Source organism: Vanacampus margaritifer, chromosome 4 (genome assembly GCF_051991255.1).
Source record: "Vanacampus margaritifer isolate UIUO_Vmar chromosome 4, RoL_Vmar_1.0, whole genome shotgun sequence".
Lineage (NCBI taxonomy): Eukaryota > Metazoa > Chordata > Actinopteri > Syngnathiformes > Syngnathidae > Vanacampus > Vanacampus margaritifer.
In genome coordinates this window covers 16,871,020-16,893,219 of record NC_135435.1, presented here as the reverse complement: position 1 = coordinate 16,893,219, position 22,200 = coordinate 16,871,020, and the positions used below count along the sequence as shown (strand labels likewise).

The 22,200-nt window shown below is 37.2% G+C and overlaps 2 protein-coding genes across 3 annotated transcripts; both read right to left on the bottom strand.

Moving 5' to 3' along the window:
• Positions 1 to 46: 46 nt before the first annotated feature.
• slc38a7 (solute carrier family 38 member 7) lies at positions 47 to 11,592 on the bottom strand. 2 transcript variants are annotated; one of them, XM_077564213.1, is made up of 12 exons: positions 11,523 to 11,592; positions 10,237 to 10,522; positions 8,558 to 8,611; positions 7,093 to 7,237; positions 5,437 to 5,575; positions 4,277 to 4,375; positions 2,914 to 2,968; positions 2,696 to 2,810; positions 2,378 to 2,525; positions 1,785 to 1,984; positions 1,641 to 1,692; positions 47 to 1,580 (listed from the first exon to the last, which is right to left on the bottom strand). In XM_077564213.1, the coding sequence occupies exons 2-12, from the start codon at positions 10,489 to 10,491 to the stop codon at positions 1,478 to 1,480; spliced, it is 1,365 nt and encodes a 454-aa protein (XP_077420339.1). In that variant the 5' UTR covers positions 10,492 to 10,522; positions 11,523 to 11,592; the 3' UTR covers positions 47 to 1,477. The 2 variants fall into 2 exon arrangements, with proteins under 2 accessions (XP_077420339.1, XP_077420340.1); XM_077564214.1 differs by lacking the exon at positions 11,523 to 11,592 and adding an exon at positions 11,124 to 11,511.
• A 642-nt stretch (positions 11,593 to 12,234) lies between these two features.
• Positions 12,235 to 17,862, bottom strand: LOC144050738 (aspartate aminotransferase, mitochondrial). Its single transcript, XM_077564292.1, has 10 exons — positions 17,691 to 17,862; positions 15,832 to 15,988; positions 15,598 to 15,726; positions 15,468 to 15,527; positions 15,209 to 15,370; positions 14,929 to 15,033; positions 14,639 to 14,789; positions 13,765 to 13,930; positions 13,543 to 13,693; positions 12,235 to 13,215 (listed from the first exon to the last, which is right to left on the bottom strand). The coding sequence occupies exons 1-10, from the start codon at positions 17,771 to 17,773 to the stop codon at positions 13,093 to 13,095; spliced, it is 1,287 nt and encodes a 428-aa protein (XP_077420418.1). The 5' UTR covers positions 17,774 to 17,862; the 3' UTR covers positions 12,235 to 13,092.
• Positions 17,863 to 22,200: the final 4,338 nt, after the last annotated feature.

Genomic DNA, 22,200 nt, shown 5'->3' with positions numbered 1-22,200 from the left:
TCTAAGGTTTAGACGAGTATCTTTTTGGAAGAAAACACAAGGCAAATCATCAGCAGCTATTTATTCATGTGATTCAATGAACATCAGCACCAAAAAGAAAATTCATAACTAAAACATTTGACACAAATGTTACATTTTAAACTGTAAAAAAAAAGAAAAGAATATTCCTGCTTTATCCCTTCAGATACATTGTTGAAAATGACAAAAACAAAAAACACTTTTGTTTTTAACTCAGTCACTGCCATTGACGGCTATAAACGTCAAAAATTCATTTGAACTATTTCTATTAGTTTAAATTTTTTCCTCACTTTTGTTAAGAGTGAAAATGTACATTTAGAACAGATATAAAATTTGTGATTAATTGTGAGTTAACTAGCGATGCGATTAATTACAATTAAAGATTTTAATTGCCTGACGAGATGATTTAAAAAATTAAGGGCGTCAGGCGATTTAAAATTTGTAGTTAACTCACGATTAATCACAAATTTTGTTCTAAATGTACAATAAAAAAAATCTAGATTTTCATACTCTAGTTAACAAAAGTATATATATTTTTTAAACTAATAGAAATAGTTAAAATTGTTTTTTGACGTCTATAACTGTCAATGGCAGTGAATGAGTTAATCCCTTTAAGTCCATATAACATAAAATATTGCTTTGAAAAATACAACCTGACTGTTTTGGCTGGAAGTGTTTTTCGCCACAAGAGCTCAAAAAGAGACCGATGTCAAGCTTTGGTTCGAGCCGCTGTAAAATGACATTGCCTATGTTTTGCACCCCTCAAGGTGCTATCTTGGTACACACTCAGTAATGGCTTCATAAATGCTAACCGTTAGCATACATTCAAAGAAACATTGTCAACCCCTAACTGGGTCAGCAGTTCTATACATTATTGATTAAGTTTTGTGCTAAAAGTGCCCAAATAAGATTTGAGTCACTTCAAAACAATTGACACATTGCCCCGTTAAAACATCGAAAGGTGCAAATCTGCCATCAAATTTCAGTTCTGTATTGCAAACAGTCAGTCACTAGCCTGGACTTTGGTTTGATGACTGTGAACTACTGCACTTGTTCCTCAATGATTAACATTTACTCTGACATGCAATTTAAAATGTACAAATGGGTACGAACCCATTAACCAAACATTTCATTCTGAGGTCTTCTCTGTAAAAAGTCCCTTAGCGCTTGTAAACGTGAATGAGCAGTTGTGGACTGACAGCAGTCAAAAACTGCTTCTGCTGTGGATTAAAAGCAATCAAATCAAATATAAAAAAAAACAAAAAAACATGCAAAACATTACACGTAAAGGAAAAAGTGTCTGAGGCTGACTTGATAGTCTGGGATGTCTTCACTTTACTCCTTTGTTCTGTAGTGCACATGTGCAATCAGGTGGAGGTCAGGGTTGATTAAATGAGTCCTCAAGTCTTATTGAGTCATTCCGAAAAAAAACGTCCACAGGCTGGGACACAAATGTCCTTTAGCTGATGATGTCCTGATAGATGGAATTAGTCGTGGTGACGCCGAAGACGAACGCTCCGAGCGTAACCATGACGATACCGAAGACCACCAGTCCGTGGCAGCTGGGAATGAAAACACCAATCAGGCCTAATTTTAGGTGTGTACTTAAGTGAAACTCTCACCTGGCAGATCGATTGTCTGTCTCCAACAGTTTGGCTTGGATCAAACATAAACCTTAGAAATCAAAAAACAGATCGTCCACAAACATTACCGTGCGGTATTAAGCCGCGGAACAACTTTTAACGCAAACAAGGAGAGGAGTATACCCGGGAAGATGAAGATAAAGCAGGCCGCCAATCCGCCGATGAGCGAGATGACGCGCCCGATGTCCGGGGTGAAGAGCGCCAGGACGAGGGTGATGACGAACCACAGGAGCGTCTGCACGATCCTTCGCCTCTGCTCGCGGCGCACGCACACCTCCACCTGCTCGCCTTGCCAGCGCAACCACAGACCCTCAATAACGGCCCTGCAGACACACGGCGCCACTGGGGATCAACACATCGCGAATGATAGGACCTTACTGCTGCTAGATCAGGGGTGCTCAAGTTGGGTCCTCGAGGGCCCCTATCCAGCCTGTTTTCCATGTTTCCCTCCTGCAGCACAGCTGAGTCTAATGATCAGCTAATCAGCAAGCTTCGCAGAAGCCTGATAACGATCCTGATCTTGAATCAGGTGTGCTAGTGGAGAGAAACAGGCTGGATACTCGAGGACCCAACTTGAGCACCCCTGTACGAGAGGGTCGGAAAACTAAAAGAGATCCAATTTGGCAGACAGAACGTCTTGCGTTAGCCTTGATTGCTCGGAAGTCTGTGATGAAATGCAGAGGCATTCAATCAGGCACTTTTTTTTTTTTTTTTACCTGCCACAGAAATGCAAAATAGGGTACGAGGTGACCACACAAATGACAATGAACGCCCTGGCGATGGCCACGGCGATGTCATCAGGAGGATATGACATCAGCACGTCCTGGCTGACATTGGCACCAAATGTCAGAAAACCGCAGACACCTGACCAAAATGGAAGAAAATAAAAATCCCCAAACAATAAACATATATTTGTGAAATTACAAAAACATTTCATTACAAATGTGTAGAAGTCCGCATCACTCATATATTCACACTCATTACTATTTATCATGTCAATAGTGATATGCCTCTTTGAGCTAATGGTACCGTACCTGTTCCTGTGTAAACAAAAAGGCAGATAATCATGCTGAGTGTAACAACAAGCCCCCAAGGTTTGAGCGCTTTCTTGCTCATGCTGTTGAACACCGGCACACAACTCACATGGCACTGTGAAGAAAAACACCAGTGATTCATAAACTTTGAAATTCGGGAATTCCAGGAGGACGGAACATTTGTTTTTGATGAGCTTAGATGACAACTAAATGAGTACCTGGAAGCCAAAACAAATTGTTGGCATTGCATTGAAAACTGCAGTCCAAGTGGAACTGCAACAAAGACAATGATTTGGAATGAACAAAAAAAACAGAATAAACATAGAATCTTTTTTGAATCTTTTTTTACGGTACACAGTATGTATCTTATCTTATAAGGTGATTGCCTGTAGCTGCCATAAGTCCGCTTTAAAATTAAATATGTTTTAGTTTGATTGTATCATAAATGATCAGATTTATTTTATGCATTGTAACTGTTGGAAGAAGCTATTTTACTCCTCTCTCGTACATGCGACCAATGAGGTAAAAAAAATTGTAAGTATTTGTACTCTTTTTGTTAGTATTTACCATGCTGCCTTTAGGAAGTAATGTAATATTGTTAGCTTGTTAGCACGCTAGCGCTAATCCGTTAGCACGCTATCATCGTTAGCCTGTTAGCAGGCGTATTTAGTGGACGCTGTTGTAACTATTGGAAGAAGCATTACGATAGCACACTTTCGTTATGTTGTAAGAACACTTAAGTGTTTAAATATACAATTTTAAGGGGAACTCAAGTCAAAATTTAGCCAAGCCTAATTGGTATTCTTAATATTGCACTGGTGGACTAAGAATTATGTAGAATAATCCATCTGTTCATCATCTCGGGGCAGCCATTTTGTCACTCTACCGCCCTCTGCCGTCAACTGAAATTGACATTATAGTGACATCACGTGACCAAACCCAGAAAATAGATTAGCCTTGATGAAGTACGGGGCATTTTCTATACGTTTTATGATCGCAATTTGTTTGTGTGTGTGCGTAAAATACGTATACAATGTGTTTTAATGAGCCGAAATGTGTTTAAAGCATGTGCAACAGGTAAAACTATTAACTCATTCACTGCCATTGACGGCTATAGACGTCAACAATTCATTTGAAGTATTTCTATGAGTTTAACATTTGTTCCCACTTTTGTTAACAAGAGTATGAAAACCTAGAAAAAAAATGTATTGTACATTTAGAACAGATAGAAAATTTGTGATTAATATTGAGCTATTGAAGTCATGCGATTAATTACAAAAAAATAATAATCGCCTGATGCCCCTAATTTTTAATAATCTTTTTTTTTGAACAATTTAAAAATAATAATAATAATTTAAGGTCTAGGTTTTTATACACTTGTTAACAAAAGTGGGGAAAAATGTTAAACTAATAGAAATAGTTCAAATGAAATTTTTACGTTTATAGACGTCAATGGCAGTGAATGAGTTAAGGGGGAATGTATCCCCCTTGGTAAAAGCGGGTTCACTCTCACAATATTTTAACCGCTGATTGATATAAACAAGAACTTGACCTGACATGAAGTGTGTGTGGCGCCCTCACCTGCTGGGAACAATCCCTGGCATGACCTCTTTATCAGGCCAGATGTATTTTACAATCACCACGATTGTAACATACCAGGTACCCATCACACTTAGAGCACTGCAAAAAAAGACACATCGAGACTGTTTAAGAGCAAATGGATTGATGCTCAGGAGAGAAGATACCTCTTCCAAGGCTAAACAGTAAATTTTCATGGATAATTAACTCAGGCATAGGCTTAATTTAAAAATACCCCCCCCCCCCCCCCCGCCATAAATAAATAAATCTCACAACATTTCTTACAATGTTTTATTCTTAAACATTTTCAACTAAAGGATACTTTAAAAATACTATTTAAAAAAAATATATTGTAGAATTTTGGATATCTTCCGCATACTGTATGTTTAATTTTCATGCAGTCATCATAAGGATAATATTTGATTACATTTCACAAAATTTCTTAATATTCTGAAGGAAAAACATTTAAACTAAAGGATACTTTAAAAATACTATTTAAAAAAATATTGTATTATTTTTGGATATCTTCTGCACACTGTATGTTTAATTTTCACGCAGTCATCATAAGGATAATATTTGATAAAATTTCACAAAATTCCTTAATATTCTGACGCTTTTTATTGTTAAATAGTTTAAACTAGCATTTAAGCACTAACTTTTTTTGTGAAATAAAGAAATCAGCAAGTTTTGAATCTTCCACATATGTTTAATTTCGATGCACATTTGACAAAATTGTATTGTTAAATGTTTTTAAGATAACGGATATGAAAAATGTGATACAATTTCTGGTTATTTGGATTTGGGGGGGGGGGGGGGTAATACATAATTCTAGGATTAATTCACACATGGAGATTTTTCAAAAAATCTCGCAGAAATGATTGTTCTGAAATTATATATTTTTAAATCTTTAAAACGACAGTATTTAAAAAAGAAGAACTTATACAATCTCAGCCAATTTTAGCTGTCTGCATCAAAGTAAATCATATTTTAGATCACCATTGATAATCGAGTCATTAAATTGCATGCTACAGTAATAAATTAAAAAAACTTTTAAGAAGATTTAGCATAGTTTGTGTTACTACAAGTAAATTCAGTTGACCTCCTTTGGCTGAGGTAACCAATTCATGAAGTGAGATGTTTATATATATATATGGCATATTTACCTGGCATATTTTTGGAAGCCAATCTCTTTTGGAATGGACAAAGGCAGAATGACCAAAACTGCAGTGACTACGATGGTAAACTTGCGGTTGGTGTACCACATGCCGCTGACGAAGCCGTCAGGAAACACCACCGCAATCACTGTGAAAAGTTTAAAAAATATAAAAATGTTTGATTTCAGATGGATGAGCAGGTAAAAAGTCACATGCAGCAAAAGAGGCCTAGAGTCTAATTTCAGACGTGAGCGGGAGACAACTTTTTTTCCCACTTTCGTTAACAAGAGTATAAAAACCTAGATTTTTTTTTATTTATTGTACATTTAAAACAGAAAAAAAAATTGTGATTAATCGTGAGTTAACTATTGAAGTCATGCAGTTAATTACCAACAAAAATGTAAATCGCCTGACACGATTTAAAAAAAGAAAAAGAAAAACGAAAAGATTATTAAAAATTAGGGACATCAGGTGATTAAATGTTTTAATCGTTATTAATCACATGACTTCACTAGTTAAATCACTATTAATCACAAATGTTATACCTGTTCTAAATGTACAATAAAAATAATTCTAGGTTTTCATGCTCTTGTTAACAAAAGTGGAAAAAATGTTAAACTAGTAGAAATAGTTCAAATGAATTTTTGACGTCTGTAGCCGTCAATGGCAGTGAATGAGTTAAGCTCCATGTACTAGTCCACTCGTTGTCAATTTTAGGAGGTCACTAGTAGGACGAATGGTACACAGTGACCAAGTGCACAGCTTTGCCTTTCTCCAGACTGACCCTGAATTGTGGCATTTTGAAATTTGAAATTCTAAAATTTTAGATTTTTCATCCACTCCCGCATGTGCAACCAGTAAATGTCCTGATCGTTTTGTTTTTTTAATTCATGAATAATAATGAATAGGGATGTTCGATACCACTTTTTTTGAGACCGATACGATACTCAAATCTTCAGTACTCACTGATACCAAGTGTCGATACCATTAGCATTTATAATACATCAAATTTCCCAAAAAACTATGACAGATATTTTTTTAAATGACATATATATCCCAACTAAATTAATTAAATTAAATTAAATATTTTTTCAATTTTCTCATAAAAGTAATTTTGCATAGAGCACACAATAAAATGAATTTTAAAAAATCCATACAATTTTTTTTTTAATCCATAAATATTTGTGGTTGTACAACTTTTTAAGGAAAAGAGTGAAGTGCAAAGAATTCAATTCAATACAATAGGGCTAAAATAACTACCATGTTAAGAATTCCTCAAGCTGTTTAGTGTGTGATGCTTAATTATATCTTGTTTAGAAATCCATGCTTTTAATTTGGAAACCCAAAGGCAAACAAAAAAGCCACATTACAAACACAATGTAGTGTCTGTAAGAGCTATAATTAGCGTCTGCGACGGCCGCCCCCCGTTCTATTTTTAGCACCACAGCTCAGACGATGTTAACAGGCAATTAAGAGCGGCAAACGTAATAAACACGGCGAAGTTACGTGAGCTACGTTCACTCACACAATATGTTTAGTCATGTGATCAGATCACCGGTTTGGCAGCTGTGTTCATACCACTAGATACTTAAAAGTTTTATCGGAGCAGTCGCCGCGGCCATGGCGGGCGCGACAGTCGTATGTTAAATTAGCAAGTCTACTCACAGCAGTCCAGCTGGTCTCCGATGACGATGAAGAAAGCGATGGAAGTGCCGAAAGTGTAGACGGCAATGGCGACCTCGCACAGGACTCCCGTGACTTTGCCACACGTGGCCCGGACCACCTCCTGATAGGTGCTCTCGTTACTCACCTGAGGAAACCAAAGCAGAGATGCTTCATGCAGTCATCATAAGGATAATATTTGATTACATTTCACAAAATTCCTTAATATTCCGAAGGAAAAAAAATTAAACTAAAGGATACTTTAAAAAATACTATTTAAAAAAATATTGTATTATTTTTGGATATCTTCTGCACACTGTATGTTTAATTTTCATGCAGTCATCATAAGGATAATACTTGATTAAATTTCACAAAATTCCTTAATATTATGACGCTTTTTATTGTTAAATAGTTTAAACTAGTGGAATTTTTTTGTAAAATAAAGAAATCAGCAAGTTTTGAATCTTCCACATATGTTTAATTTCGATGCACATTTGACTTGTAAATTTAGAACAATTGTATTGTTAAATGTTTTTAAGATAACGGATATGAAAAATGTAATACAATTTCTGGTTATTTGGATTTGGGGGGCGGGGGGGTATTACATAATTCTAGGATAATTAGAATTTTCTGCATAAAAATGAATTCACACATGGAGATTTTTCAAAAATCTCACAGGAATTATTATTGTTCTGAAATTACATATTTTTAAATCTTTAAAACGGCAGCATTTAAAAAAGAAAAACTTATACAATCTCAGCCAATTTTAGTTGTCTGCATCAAAGCAAATCATATTTTAGATCACCATTGATAATCGAGTCATTAAATTGCATGATACAGTAATAAATTTTAAAAAACTTTTAAGAAGATTTAGCATATTTTCTTGTTGAAACCAAAGCAGAGATGGAGTTCAAAATTGTTCGGCCCTTATTTGCGTCACAGCTCTTGTTTTGGACCACATATGATTTTGAGGAACAGCGCAACCAAATAGTGGTTAGCAAGTCTCCCTCACAGCTCTGAGATCCAGGGTTTCGAATCTCAGCTACAGCTTCCCTTCGGTGGAGTTTGCATGTTCTGACCGGCTTCCTCCCACATTCCAAAACATGCCAATGTGCTGATGTGGCTCAAATGTAAGCAAGCACAAAGGAAACACTAAAACATGATCATCTGTGCCAATATGCCATTCAGGAAGTGAAAGTCTGAGCGCACAATGCAGATCTAAGCATTCCGCTTCTACCACTACAACTTTTGAAAAAACAAAGATGTAATAGAAGTATAAGAGTGAATGAGGTGTACAATAAGAATGTAAAGTTTTTTTTTAATAAATAAAAAAAAGAGAGAGAGCAATGATGATGAGATGTCAAATCGGTAAAATTACAGAATGAACAATACTGAGCTCTCCAGAGCAAAAAAAAAAAAGAAGAAAAAAAAGAATGTAAAGTGTGTGGAGGGCGTTGATGACACGAACCTGACAGCAGTAACCCAAAATCACCAGACCGCTGATAATAAAGATCAGCATGAACTGAAAAGTAAAGAAAGGGAACAAAACATCACATCCTAATTCATTGTAAGCTAACATTTGTGTGTTTGAATCCACATCAAGTTGACAAATATCAGCAAAACTTGTAAACAAAACATTTCTGCAAGTAGACATTGTACATGCAAACAGCAAAATAAGTGAGCTTGCTGACAGAGAGGATCTTTTATGAGATAGCTAATGTTAGCATTTTATGAGCACATGGTGGACTTTCACTGAGCAACATGATTCAGTTAGCAAGTGTGTTCTGTTTAAAAAAAATGTTGCATTTCTGAAAGTTTGTTTTGATATTTTACAATAACAAAGTTTGATATCATTATGAAATTTGATGATTCACAACTCAAAATGTGTATTAATCTCAGACATATTTTAGGTCATTGTTTTTTGGACGGAAAAGCATAAAATTAGCATATACCGTACATGAACTATAGCCATGACATAAAGTATACTAATATAATGTTGACATTCAGTGCAATACATTTAAATTTTTACACTGGTGAAGATTACTTGTAAATATATTTTGCCATCAAAAGCATATTTCCATTGTTGTTGTTGGTATTTTATAGGACTGTTCAAATGTTAAAGGCGTCACTAAAGCAAAAAAAAAAAAGCATCAAAGTCACTGTTGTGCATAAAAAAGCTTATTTTCTGTGTTTTTTTTGGGGCCTAAATATTTGATATTGGTGAAACCAACCAACCATGTTCTACTTCTTATTACAAAAAATATGAATCAGATTAGGGCTGTGCAGTTAATCCAAATTAAATCTCAATTATTACGCTCCACAATTACAAAATTGCCATAATCGTTAAAAAATAAATAAAAGATTATTAATACAAATTTTGAGTTGTTTAAATGTACATATTTGCACTTTGTTTTTTAAATAGCTAATGTAATATCTTGCTTGGTTCAAAAGAAACTTGCATAATTACTGTATAGTGTTTCAACAAAATTTATTTGCCTTAATATTTTTAACGTTTACTAATTTTCTTGTTCTGCACCAAAAAACAAAAGATCCTCCAAATCGTGATTTCAATTATTGCCAAAGTAATCGTGATTAATATTTTCTTCATAATCAAGCAGCCCTAAATCAGATAGAAGCTTTTCTTTTCTTTTTTAATACTGGCATTGAAAGTCATTGGCATTGAGTTAGGAAACTTATCAGTATCGTACTGTTGTGTTTGTAAATGTTTGAGCATTTGTAATAAGAGCTCAGAGTTTCATTTTTCTGCTACATTTGATTGTGTGATTGTGATGAGGACACTAACGGATATTGACCCAATCATTAAATAATTTTCTATATTTTTAATAATTTTGATTGTTTCTTATTTAATATTAAAAAAAAATTAGATGATTAATTTGTAGTTTCCATTAGCTGGGAGCTATAATCATCAAAATTCTTACCTCTTAATGTTAAGCTTTTTTAATTGAATTACTGACAATTATTGATATTTATCTGTATATGGACTGATATGGATCTCTTCTCTAAAATGACCAAAATATTCCTAGTTTTTCCACAAACATTTACCTCTACTCAAATGTAAGCCCTATAGACAATCAACGTTGTCTGGGCTGGGAAGTAGCACTAAATTCACCCATTTAAGAGTCTCACCATTTGAAGCATCACCCCTGCTATGACTCCTCCTGCCATATCGAAGGCTGCCGGGAAGTTGAGCAGGCCGGCTCCCAAAGCCGCGTTCACCACGATGAAGACAGCTCCCAAGGACGACACGCTGCCGCTCGTCCTCCTCTCAGACTCGAGATGCTGCGCCGAGTCCGTGCTGGGACTCTGCAAGAGCCATGCTCGTTCTCCCGAGTCATTGCTGCCAACTCCTCCCCAGTCATCCATATCATTGTTAATGGCCATGAGCTTATTGGCAGGAGGAATGTTGATTGATCTAGGAAGAGGAAGGATTAGTCTTGAATGTTTTCCACAGTGGCCAGGATGTACTGTAATTGGTATTAGTGAGCTGGTGGGCCCATTTTGTAATCTGGAATTATATAAAGTTTACATTAAGACAAAAAAAAAAACATACCGGTAAATGAATATGAAAGGAGTGTATAAATAAAGTTATAAATAAAGTTCAAATGTGTACAGCAGTGTAATTTGATTGGAGCAAAATGTCACTTTACAATACATTCAATTCAAGAAAAAAAAAACTTAGTATGGTGGTCTAACAACGGAACACACTCCTTTTTCTGGTTAAGGTAGTGGGTGTGCTGGAGTAATAATACAAACACACAAAACTTTACTACCAACAACACTTTTTGGTATTTTGGCCATATTGGGATTTAGGAATTTGAGACTTATGTGTTGTGCACTATGTAGAATAAAATAAAAATGTTTATTTTACTCAAATATTAACATAATATAATCTGAGAAGCTCATCATTTTTGCAGACGTCTCTTCACCCACCCCCTACAGTTTTAGTGTGAAACAGCATAAGCACAACTAAATAAAACTAACTGACAAAAATGATGAGCACATCATAAAGTTACCTCTACAAACTAGTGGATATCCAGTCAGTGATGTCTGCAGAGCCGGTGGAAGAGAAGCCAGCTGGACAAGAAGATCCTAAGCTATCTATACTGTTTTATTCTAATCAGAAACTCCTGAGTTGGAAGCATTAAGTAGATGTTATGAGTGATTCGATCAGTGGATCGTTTACTTAACAATGTATAATCATGTTTGCCAATGCATGCCTGTAAGTGCACTCAGTCTTTTTGTTGTTCAATCACCATCGTGTTAGCTAAATTAGCGACCTTGGTGAATTTACGTTCATTCACCTAAAAATAAATTAAGACCAAAAACAATATTTTCCTGCGTTCATTTTAACCCACTCCATCGGCGTGTCGAGGGTAGATTTGGGGGTAAAAAAAAAAGAAAAGAAACGATACCTTTTGTCATCCAGGAGCCTCTACCGCACCTAACCAGACAAACATACAAAACTGAGGGACACGTGATGCCTAATCACGTGAGTGGGGAATTGTGGGAAATGTAGTCATTTGTTCGTTAGTGATGCCTAATCACATGACTAGGGAATTGTGGGAAATGTAGTAATTTGTTCGTTAGTCTCGGGATTCATCCCCCCCCCCCTCCTTTTACGACATACGCTTTCTAGTACGTAATTTAATCTTAGTTGAAAACTATGGCAAGCTGTTAGATGTTATTAAGGTCCATATAGAACGCTGTTCTCACTAGTAAGACAATAAAGCTCACTACTGTAGTCAAGTGCTGTCTTATTAGTGACTATCATTGCTAATGCCACTTTTGGGCCGACTAGTACGCATTACGCAGATAAACCTTTAGTAAACTATGGGAACTTTGCACTCAATTAAAAAATAAAAATAATCAAATGTAAATACTTTAATTCGATTTTTTTTTTCCAAATACAAGAATTAAATTGGAAATTAAGGGGCATTCTCAAATCTTTTCTGAAAGCCCTGCTACGGAGCAACACAAACTATGATTATAATGCCTGTTGTACTGCTGATCAAATTCACAAGAGCGTGTCTACTCTATAAGGCAACTGTTGTTTGGGCTTTTAAAAATATAATAGTTACTTTGTCACATTTTATAGTAGTAGAAAAAACTATCACAAGAACAGAATTATTCTATCACGATTTATTGTATATGACCAATGTTTTATGCAGAATACAGAGGCAAATGGTAATGTTTGACATTCAAATGCCCTCAATGCTCATCTCTTAATGATGGACTGACATTTCCCCTCTCCCTATTATTGAAAAACTGAATAAATCATCTCTGTAGTTTTAAAAAAAACAAAACATCGCCCACTTCCCTACAGAACTCAATTAGCATTTTGACGCTCATGACTGTTTGTAAATTGTTTTGAGGATAACATGACAAGTCTGACTGAGAAACTGCTGCTCTGCAACCGACAACACTCAGTTAATATTTGATTAAAGAGGTAAAATAACTAAATAAGAGAAAGATGAGATAGATCATCTAAATACAGAAGAGTGATAATACAAAAAAAGTAATGACTTCATCAGGCGATGAACTAATCAGACAATAGAGAAATTTCTTACAAAGAGTGCCAGCATAATCCTGAAAGTCCTAGTGCTTTAGTTTGAATAAAGTAACAAAGTGCTTAAAAAAAAGAAAAAGACAACATTTACACATAAAATGAGTGAGCCAAAAGCAGAAGAGCAGCAGCTGGGTTTGTTTCACACAATAAATAAAACAAGATTACAATAGATATCTCAGTCAGCTAAAAGTGAATACATTGAACAATTTAGCAGGGGAATCTGTAGTTTAATGACATGGTTTTGAAACAAAAACAAGAAAGTAAACCATTTGAGCAAGTTGACTGACTGTAGGCTGATGAAGTTCAACAAAAAATGCCTAACTGTGAACTAGAAATGAAGAGAGACGACAAGTGATGTATCAAATCTCCTCAACCTCGCCGCTTGGCTTGTTGTTACTCTGCCAGCGGAATCCGCTTTACTTTGAAACGGCGTGGATGGCCTCCGCCAGGTATTCTACATTCCCAGAGGTCACGCCTGCCATAGAGATTCTGCCATCCTTAGTCATGTACACCGAAAACTCCTTCGTTATGCGTTCAACCTGGAAAAGAAAATTTGGGTTGGGGCATTAAGGTACCGGTAAGTACAACAAATGGTCATTGGCTTGCCTACTGAATTGCTGCCTAAAAACACAAAGAAAAAACTGTGTAATGCTACTATCTAGTGGCCGTAAAAATAATTACAGTTAGTGAGGTACATTTAAAACCGCCACATTAAATAACAAGCAGCAATTGTTACAATGATAGGTGACTCTGCACTATGCCAACAACGCATGCGCATAATAAGTGCCACGAATGGCTGTGGCCAATGTTAGCAGCTAATGTGGCTAACTGGTATGACCGCATTCTGCTCGTCGGCGCATGTGTACCTGTTCAGGTTTCAGGCCCGTGAAGCAGAACATGCCGATCTGGTCGATGACATGCTGCCAGTTGTGGGTGGAGCCATTCTTTTTCAGGCCGGCCGCCAGCTGTTCTCTCATCTTGATGATGCGATCGGCCATTCCGTGGACCTCCCCCAGCCTGCCGCACACACAATGACGACAACAGTTAGCATAGTCTCAAGTTGTGCATGTTAGCATAACAACTTTTACCAAAGTGAACGCAGATCTGGCGTGTTTAGAATAGTGGCAGCAATTCTCGCTCCGTTCATTGGCGGGTTGGAGTAAATGGGCCTGATGAGGATCTTGAGCTGAGACTCCACCCGCTTCGCCTCCTCACTGTCCTTACACACCACAGTGAAGCCTCCCACACGCTCACCTGGCAACACAAAAACAAGAACATTAGATCAACTTGTTTCTGCATGTCAGCTTCGTTTTGAAGGGACACCTGCTGGTACTTTAGCATTCTTACATAACAATGTGCATGCAAAATACAGCAAACAGCTTTGTTTTAAAAATCTAACAAAAAACTAAGTTTTTCTTTTAATTTTAACATTACTAAAATAAACTTTCATTTATTTTTGTTTAAATTTTAACAAAAGCAAAAAGCATCTCTTCTAAAGTTAAGTGAAATTTTAAATAAATACATACATAAAATTTTTTAATTAATCTCTTAAGATCGTATCTCTCTGTGCTTGCGAACAGCAAATTTTGGGTTCTCATCAGAGTTGGTCAAAGGTTTCAAAAGAAAACAGTGAAAAACTGTCAGAACATGTTCAGAATTTCTTTGTGACAAGTAAAAAAAAAAATGCATGTGAACATCTTTGCAACCTTTTGCAACCTTTTACGAACCCTGAAGAAAACACAAATTTACTAAGTTCGCAAACATTCGCCGCTGAGAGAGATACCATCTTTAATCGGCCTTCAGATTTGTAAAAAATGGCCGATGTCGATATTCGTCAAAATGTTAAATACCGTCACGGATAATCAGCCCGACCGATTATCGGTCTATCCCTAATAATAACATCAGCTTCTAGACTCGTGTTAAAAGTACGTGTGGAACCCTGCTGTGGTGTATTACACTGACCGTAGAGACCCATGTTCTTAGCAAAGGACTGGGACAGCACAATGTTGTGGCCCTGTTCGATGAAGTAGCGCACCGCCCAGGCATCGCGATCAATGTCTCCACTTGCAAAACCCTGGTAGGCCATGTCGAAGAACACCAACAAGTTGCGCTTCTGTAAGGCGAGGAAGACAGATAGAAGAGGAGTCAATAAAAGTGAAGCGTGTGGTTATCTTCCCTGCCTTTGGAACCATCACAAATGCTGATTGCGAGATGTGCTTGTGGCCGTGTTTACTGAGAAAAGGGCGAAATACCTTCACAATGGCAGCGATCTCCTTCCACTGTTCAGGCCTGGGGTCCACACCGGTGGGGTTATGGGCACAGGCATGCAACAAGATCACACTCTGCTCGGGGATTTTCTGTGAAAAACAGTTAAGAACTTTAGATGAGTAAATAATAAATAAATTAAAAGGTCATGTAGCCCATATAGCTCACTGGTCACGTTTTAATGTAAAGATTTAACACCTTGTAATCTGATTTGAAAAAAAAAAATTAAAAAATAGTCGACCACCCATGCGACTCATCATGTCTTACAGAGATGTCCTCCAGAGCGCCGTTGAAATCAAAGCCACACGTGGAGGGGTCGTAGTAGCGGTATGCTTTGAGCTGCATTCCAGCGTCTCTGAAGATGGGTGTGTGGTTACCCCAGGAAGGTTTGGGCAAGTACACATCCTGAGGACCTCCATGGAACCGAGACTGGGCCCCCAAAAAAAAAGACACGTGAGAAAATTAAGCCTGGCCTTACAGTTCATTTGGGCCAGCGGACTTACAATACTATACAAGAGCGGATTACCAAAAAGTTAGCTCCAATACGCAGCGATCCAGTTCCTGAGATGGTCTGGACAGTGATGCTCTGTTGGGAGACGACTAGTTTACAAATGGAACCATCTCTGTGCTGAATTAGCGCACATAAGCCAACTTACCCTGCCACTCTTCAAGACCTCATTATCAGCTCCGAGAGCAAGTTGGGCACAAGCTTTGCTAAACTCTCCAAAACCGCCAATGGGGAGATACTCCTTATCCAGCTGCTTTGCTGCAATCAAGGCCTCTGCCTGAAAAACACGCCAGAGTGTGGTTACATACACAAATTCAAAACAAAAACATGCAGCCTGTCACACGATAAGAGGGCATTAACATGTGTTTGTGTGCAGTCTTACCTTGCGAACACAGCTGAGGACGAAGGGCTTGCCTTGGTCATCCCTGTAGGCTCCCACCCCCAGGTTCATCTTCTTGGGGTTTGTGTCCCTCTTGAAGGCTTCGGTCACCCCCAGGATGGGATCAGGGGGACCCATCTGCACTCCACCCCACCAGGAACTGATTGGACAAAAGACAATGCATCCATTATGAACAGCAGCACTAATGCAAGCGTTCAAGGTTCAAACGGAAGTATTTGAGGGCCTAGGTCACACTGGTCACGCTAATGTAATAACTGTGGTCTGTGATGCTTGAGATTTACAAATCATGTGACCTGAGGAGACCACGTTGACGTAGAGCACATGAATAACACGTGAGTAAGAGGTGCAACGTTACAGGAATGTCATAAATGTTACATTTGCTATTGAACTGAAATATTAATTGTTTTTTTTTAAATCCACAGCATTAAATATATATTGAAGATTTCTTTAAAAAATAAACATGCAAAGTTCCATGTTAAGACAGCTGAACATTGGTATCAAGTTTCTTCTGCTTTGTAAACCCTCTTAACTGCAGCTAAAATTAGGATTGAAATCTCTGCAAAGGGCAACGGTCTCCAAGAACCTGCTCATAATAATAAATCACCAAAATAATAATGTGGAAGAATTTATTTGTAAGCAAAATTCTTTCCAAAGACTGTGTGAATATTCAAACTCTATTTACTACATATGCAAAAGATTTGTCAAGACAGCTGTTACATATTTTGTCAGTGCTTTCTCAAAGGCATTCATGAGAATCCAGGATAGAAAATAGATAACACATTTCAAGTGATGCATTACAGTTGACAATTGCACATAGAACCTTTGAACACCTGAACTTCAGTTTATAAACATTAGCTATCAGGGATCAATAGATCAAAGGCCGCCATAGGGTCAATTATTTTGCTACAAACACCTACAAAGAAATCCCAAGTCTGGAACTAATTTAAAAGAATACATCCAGGATATTTTTTAAGCATTTAAAGTTTAAAATTAAGAAGGATAATGGATAGATGGGTGGAGAAAACGCCCGAAGAAACTAGTAGGGGCTCGCTAATGTAAAAATGTAGAGACAAAATTAAAATAAAGACCATTTAATCTATCAAATAAATACACATTTTAAATCTATCGGACTATGATTACATCTACACGCATTTTCAAGCAAAAAAAAAAAGACAGACTTATCCCAAGGAGAGACTCATAATTGCGTGAACAACGCCTCTATATTTGAACCAATCAACGACGGAATACAGCCCACAAAAGCCAATCAGGACGCGTGTATTTACCAACAACGGCAAGCCGGTTGGCTCTAAATTATCAAATTTGCATTCGCTAAACTCACTGCACCACAAAATGAGGAACTAAATACATATCAGAAGGCGAAAACAAGTTATTGTTGCATTGTTTTTCCTGCATTTTACACAAAAATATATCATTATGTAGACATTTTTGCCCAACCCATAATCCCTGTGTATCGGCTTTACTGGAAGTGGTAGTGATTCCTGAAATTGATTAACAACATTGGTGATTTAAAATCCCAAAATGGCACAACAGGTGCAAATTTGCAATTGAGGCTAGTCTAGGAATGATCCAAAAAGCGCCAGGCGCAAACAAGCTCACAGTTTCGATGCCAGGGCCTGCTGTCACCCAATGACCCCTGACTACGTTAGCTAGCCAGTTAGTGCGGCTAACATTAGCGCCTCAAAGTAAGTAAGCTTCCGTCAGTGCGAATATTATATATTCTACTGCAGCCAAATAAACTAGCATGAGCGACAATTACCATCGTGGCTAAAACATAGAACATACGACACTAAAGAGCATTTTAACACAATGTCGCGGTTTACCTGTTACGGGCGGACATAACCCCGAGTGCCGGGGTAATGTTCCCCAAACAGACGAACACTTTATTGGACTTGAGCAGGGCCATTTCTGCGTGCTTGGGGAAGCTGAGCCTGGCAGGATGTGGACGGATGAAGGGCAGTCACGGCCACGGTGAGAACCACAGAGGACGTGATGACGTCACGGTACACGCAAACACGCCGGACGTTGTTGGTCATGTGGTATGCACGCGCTTGAAATAGTGTAGTGTGATTTGTCGATTTCTTACTGCTTATTTGACAGCGAATAATGGCACAGAATTATTTAAAAAAAATACAGTTTAAACTGACAATAATATGTATGAATATCCCTCATTGCGATTCATTTCAATATATGGTGGCATTATGTTTTCTGTACGTCGCTGACGTTCCTTGCCTGCTTCTGTAGTGACACAATTTGTCCACTAGATGTCACAATCTTACATCATTACAGCAGTGGTCACTGGTTATCGCTCTGTGCCACTTTAAAGAATACTTCTGCTCTCCAAATACCACCTTCATCAACATTAAAATACATTGGCGTGGTACGCTTGACTGTTTACAAAATCAATAAATGCTTTATATTTACTGTAGTATATTACATTCTGTAATGATTCAATAAAATGTATTGTAAAAAAAACTGAATAAAAGTGCACCTTAAAAAAAAAAAACTTTCAGACTGAACATTGTAAATGCATTGAACATAAAAGTTAAATACAACTGAATTGTGTACAGGCAGTGATTATTTTGCATACTACTGGAGGGAGCCTATGTACCACACTTTGAGAAATTAAACATGGACAGTGTTCACTACGTTTTTTTTTGTGTTTTATTTATTTACTTTTTTGACTCAAGCCAGGCGGTTGAAATTTTAAAGTACTCAAACTTTGTAGGCCTACATAAGTGGAATTACACATTTGGGGGGAAAAGGTCAAAGTAGAAGAACTGATAGGTTGAATATATGTTTTCCAATGTAGGAAGAAAAAGTGAAAAGTCATCAAAAATACTTGAGGTACTCCACTCGAGTAACATAGTACTACTTTGCACTACTGTCATTGAGTAATTTTTGAATAATAATAAAATAAAATAATAATAATACTTTATACTTATAATACTGAATTACAGTATCTAACTATCTTCCTGGATTGGCTGGACGTTGGATGGATTTAAAAAAAATCCTTAAGATTATGTGAATGTTAGACTCAGGATATTTTTGGGGTTTTGTTTTTTGTTGTTCATTTTTTTTTTACATTGAATATTATGTTGATTTTTATTGAATTTGAATATTTTGAAAAAATGAATTTGAATATTTTGAAAAGTCAACGTTAGAAATTTCCATTTAAATTTAGATGGCACAAATATACTTCCATATTTTTTCCACCAGAAAATAGTACTGTTTAGAATGATGGCAAGTAAAATGTACCCATTTAATTGTTTTTAATTCAATATAGCTTTTTTGCTTCCTCTTTTGGCACATTTTCACCTTGATGAAGCTCTTTACCATTTGTTGCAAAAACTGCGCCCTGACTCTGAGTAATTAAAGTCATGAAGATTACACAAAATTGTTACATCTGGGACAATAACGGTCTGAACTCAGGGTTTTGTTTGCTTTTGTCAGAAATTTTGGATTGAGTTCCAAATTGTATATGGAAATTTATCAGAATCTTGCAGTTTTCACTGTAACCCAGACAGCACTGTGTTTTGAATTGCTATTTCAGAAGTGGCACCAGACTGAGTTCATGTCTGCAGCTGAGGTCTGCGATGTGGGATCAGGCAAAGGTTTCTAGGGTGATCCCCCCCCACCAAACTGACAGGAGAGCACAGATGCTGCCCTCCTGCTTCCCCTCCCACATTCAGACAACTGCAAATACCTTTAATACATCCAGCAGTTTTATTCTTTCAGTATTTCTGTCACTTTAAGTATTTCCTGGCAATCCTATTAAGCCTACGGACTTTGAATGTACAGCATATTATTACATGGCTGGATGTAAGCTTAGTCAACATTAATATGAACAGAAACTTTGATCAAAAGTACTTATGTTCGAGTGTGTGTTCCTATAAAACCACAAATACGTTTTGAAGAAATTTGTTCTGGTGAAGCATGCAGGGCTGACTAGCAGAAAAATGAAAGTGCTGCAAAAAAAAAAATTAATAAATGAGGACAAACTGATAAGAAGAGAGAAGTGCTAGGGGATGTTTCTCAACGTAGGCTTCTTTAAAACCTGTTTTAATGCTTGTGCGCGTGCGTGCGTGCGTGCGTGTGTTGCGTTGCTAAAAGCCATTATTTAGCATTTTCTTCATAAAGATGATTGATTTCGACACCAACACTCGGATTAGGATGTAATAAATGCAGCTTCTCTCCTCACATCTATGCCTGTGATATTTTCCCAAATGCAAAGTATAATGGCTGCCGTGACAGCATGCAGCTTCGTCAATGAAATGATGCGAGTATTACATCTCTGTTGCGCTAATGATACTCGGCTTGGGTCTCTGATTTATTTGCTTTCAAACCTGTTAGTGTTTGCAAAGTGCAACATCTTCACACATTTTATTTTTTATTGTTCAGGGATTGGTTGTCATTTGGGCATTGTTATTCTTACGTTTGTTTGCAGTTAAAGGTACAAACAAAAGGTATGAAGTATAACCTACCAATCAATCATTTGGAAGTAATTGTTGATTCATTGTGCATGAACAAGTTCACGTTTCTGTGATAACCTGAGCAAATGTGGTAGACACACAGTCAGCTCTTAGGACGGTTTCAAACTCCTTCTTGCACACAGATTATAAACGAATAGAGAGCTTATCTATCCGCCTGTGTAATGAATATTAACATATTGTATGTATTTGAATTGGAGCACCTCAGGAAGCAGCAGGGTCCTCCCGTCTTGTACATTCACAATTATAAAATATCCGCCCTTTGCATGACTATATGCGGGTGTCGGAGGTGGTGGGGAGGTTGTTGGAAAGGAGGAGGATGAGGGGGGGGGGGGGGGCTTGTAACAGAGGGAATCTCATCTGTTTGTTTCACTCGTCTCATCTCCCTAACTGCAAGCGTCTGATGTGTGTGAAGGAATCAGAGCGGATATAACTCTTTCCTCGTTGTCAGCAGTTAACAGCTTCGACTATACGCTTGTGTTACCCAGCACCCCCCCCCCCCCCCCCCCACGCCCTTGTGTATTTGTCCTTGTGTGCATTTGTACAACACAAAACACTGTTCGAGCTCTCGTTTTTTTTGTGAGATTGTGTGCGCGTGTTTGTGTGCGTGTGTATGTGTGAAGAGGTTGGCTTCAAAGATAGTGAGTTTAATTAAAGATGAAAGTGCTGATGATTAATTGATGGAAGTAGAATGTTCCATAATGGGCAAATACTGTATATAAGGAGAGGGAGGCTTCGCTCTACACAGAAATTAAGAAAATTGTGGGTGAAAAGAGTGATTATTCAGAGTTGAATTCCAAATTATCATCTTTAAACTACTGGGTTAAAAGTAACCCAAATTGGATGAAAAAGCTAGCCCAGCGTTGGGTCCAAAAGGAACTGAGCAAATACTGTGTTATTTATTTTGGGTTGAGGATTTGACTGAGCATGGGTCAAGATTTTGATCCAAAAAGGGCGGGAAAAAAACGACCAATACTCATGAGTTAAGTAAAAGCATCATTGTGATTAACACTATATTTTTTTAGGGATGTTCGATACCACTTTTTTTTTTTCCAGATCGATACCAATACGAAGTGAAAAGTGAGGGAACATTATAGTATAGCATTTTTCCTTAACCCGTGGGCAGTATTTTATTTTGAAATGGCTTGGTCAGAACCAACAAAAAGCCAAAAACGGGTCAGAATTACGCCTAGGGGTTAAAATTGCATGAAATTAATTGCAATTTTCTATTCTTTCTCATTCTATTAATTTCTAGTTCCTGATCATAAAACGGCCACAAGAAAGCAGCACATACTGGTATCAGCCAATGACGCGAGTACTGATACCTTAAAGAGGAAGTCAACCCTAAACATTTTTTGACAATAATATGTTACTTATATGTGACCTCATTAAACAAAACATGGCATTCTGATTAACTCATTCACACCCACCTATTTCCACTGAAGCAACCCCTTTCGCTCCCGGCTGTTTTACTGGATTTTGACTGATTTTGCAAGGTCAACAGAATATTTTGTTCGATTGCTAAAAAAACATGCCAATTACCAAAAGAAAAATTTGAGTCTCTTCTTTCATCAGAAAAAAAGTATGAATGTATCTGTTTCAGTTTTGCAGCAATTAGCATTAGAATATAGCTATGTTTCATCATTATTCACAAATCTGTTTAAAACAGTGGGGAAAAGAGCCTTTTTGCAACATGGCCCTGGTTGATCTCTTATACTCTGCTGCCACCTGCTGGCCATTTTTGTAATAACTAACATTGCTTTAAACTGCCTTTTCATGTCAGAAGCTGTATCAAAGCCTTCTGCTCCAGCATAAAACAAACAAACAAACAAACATACAAGCA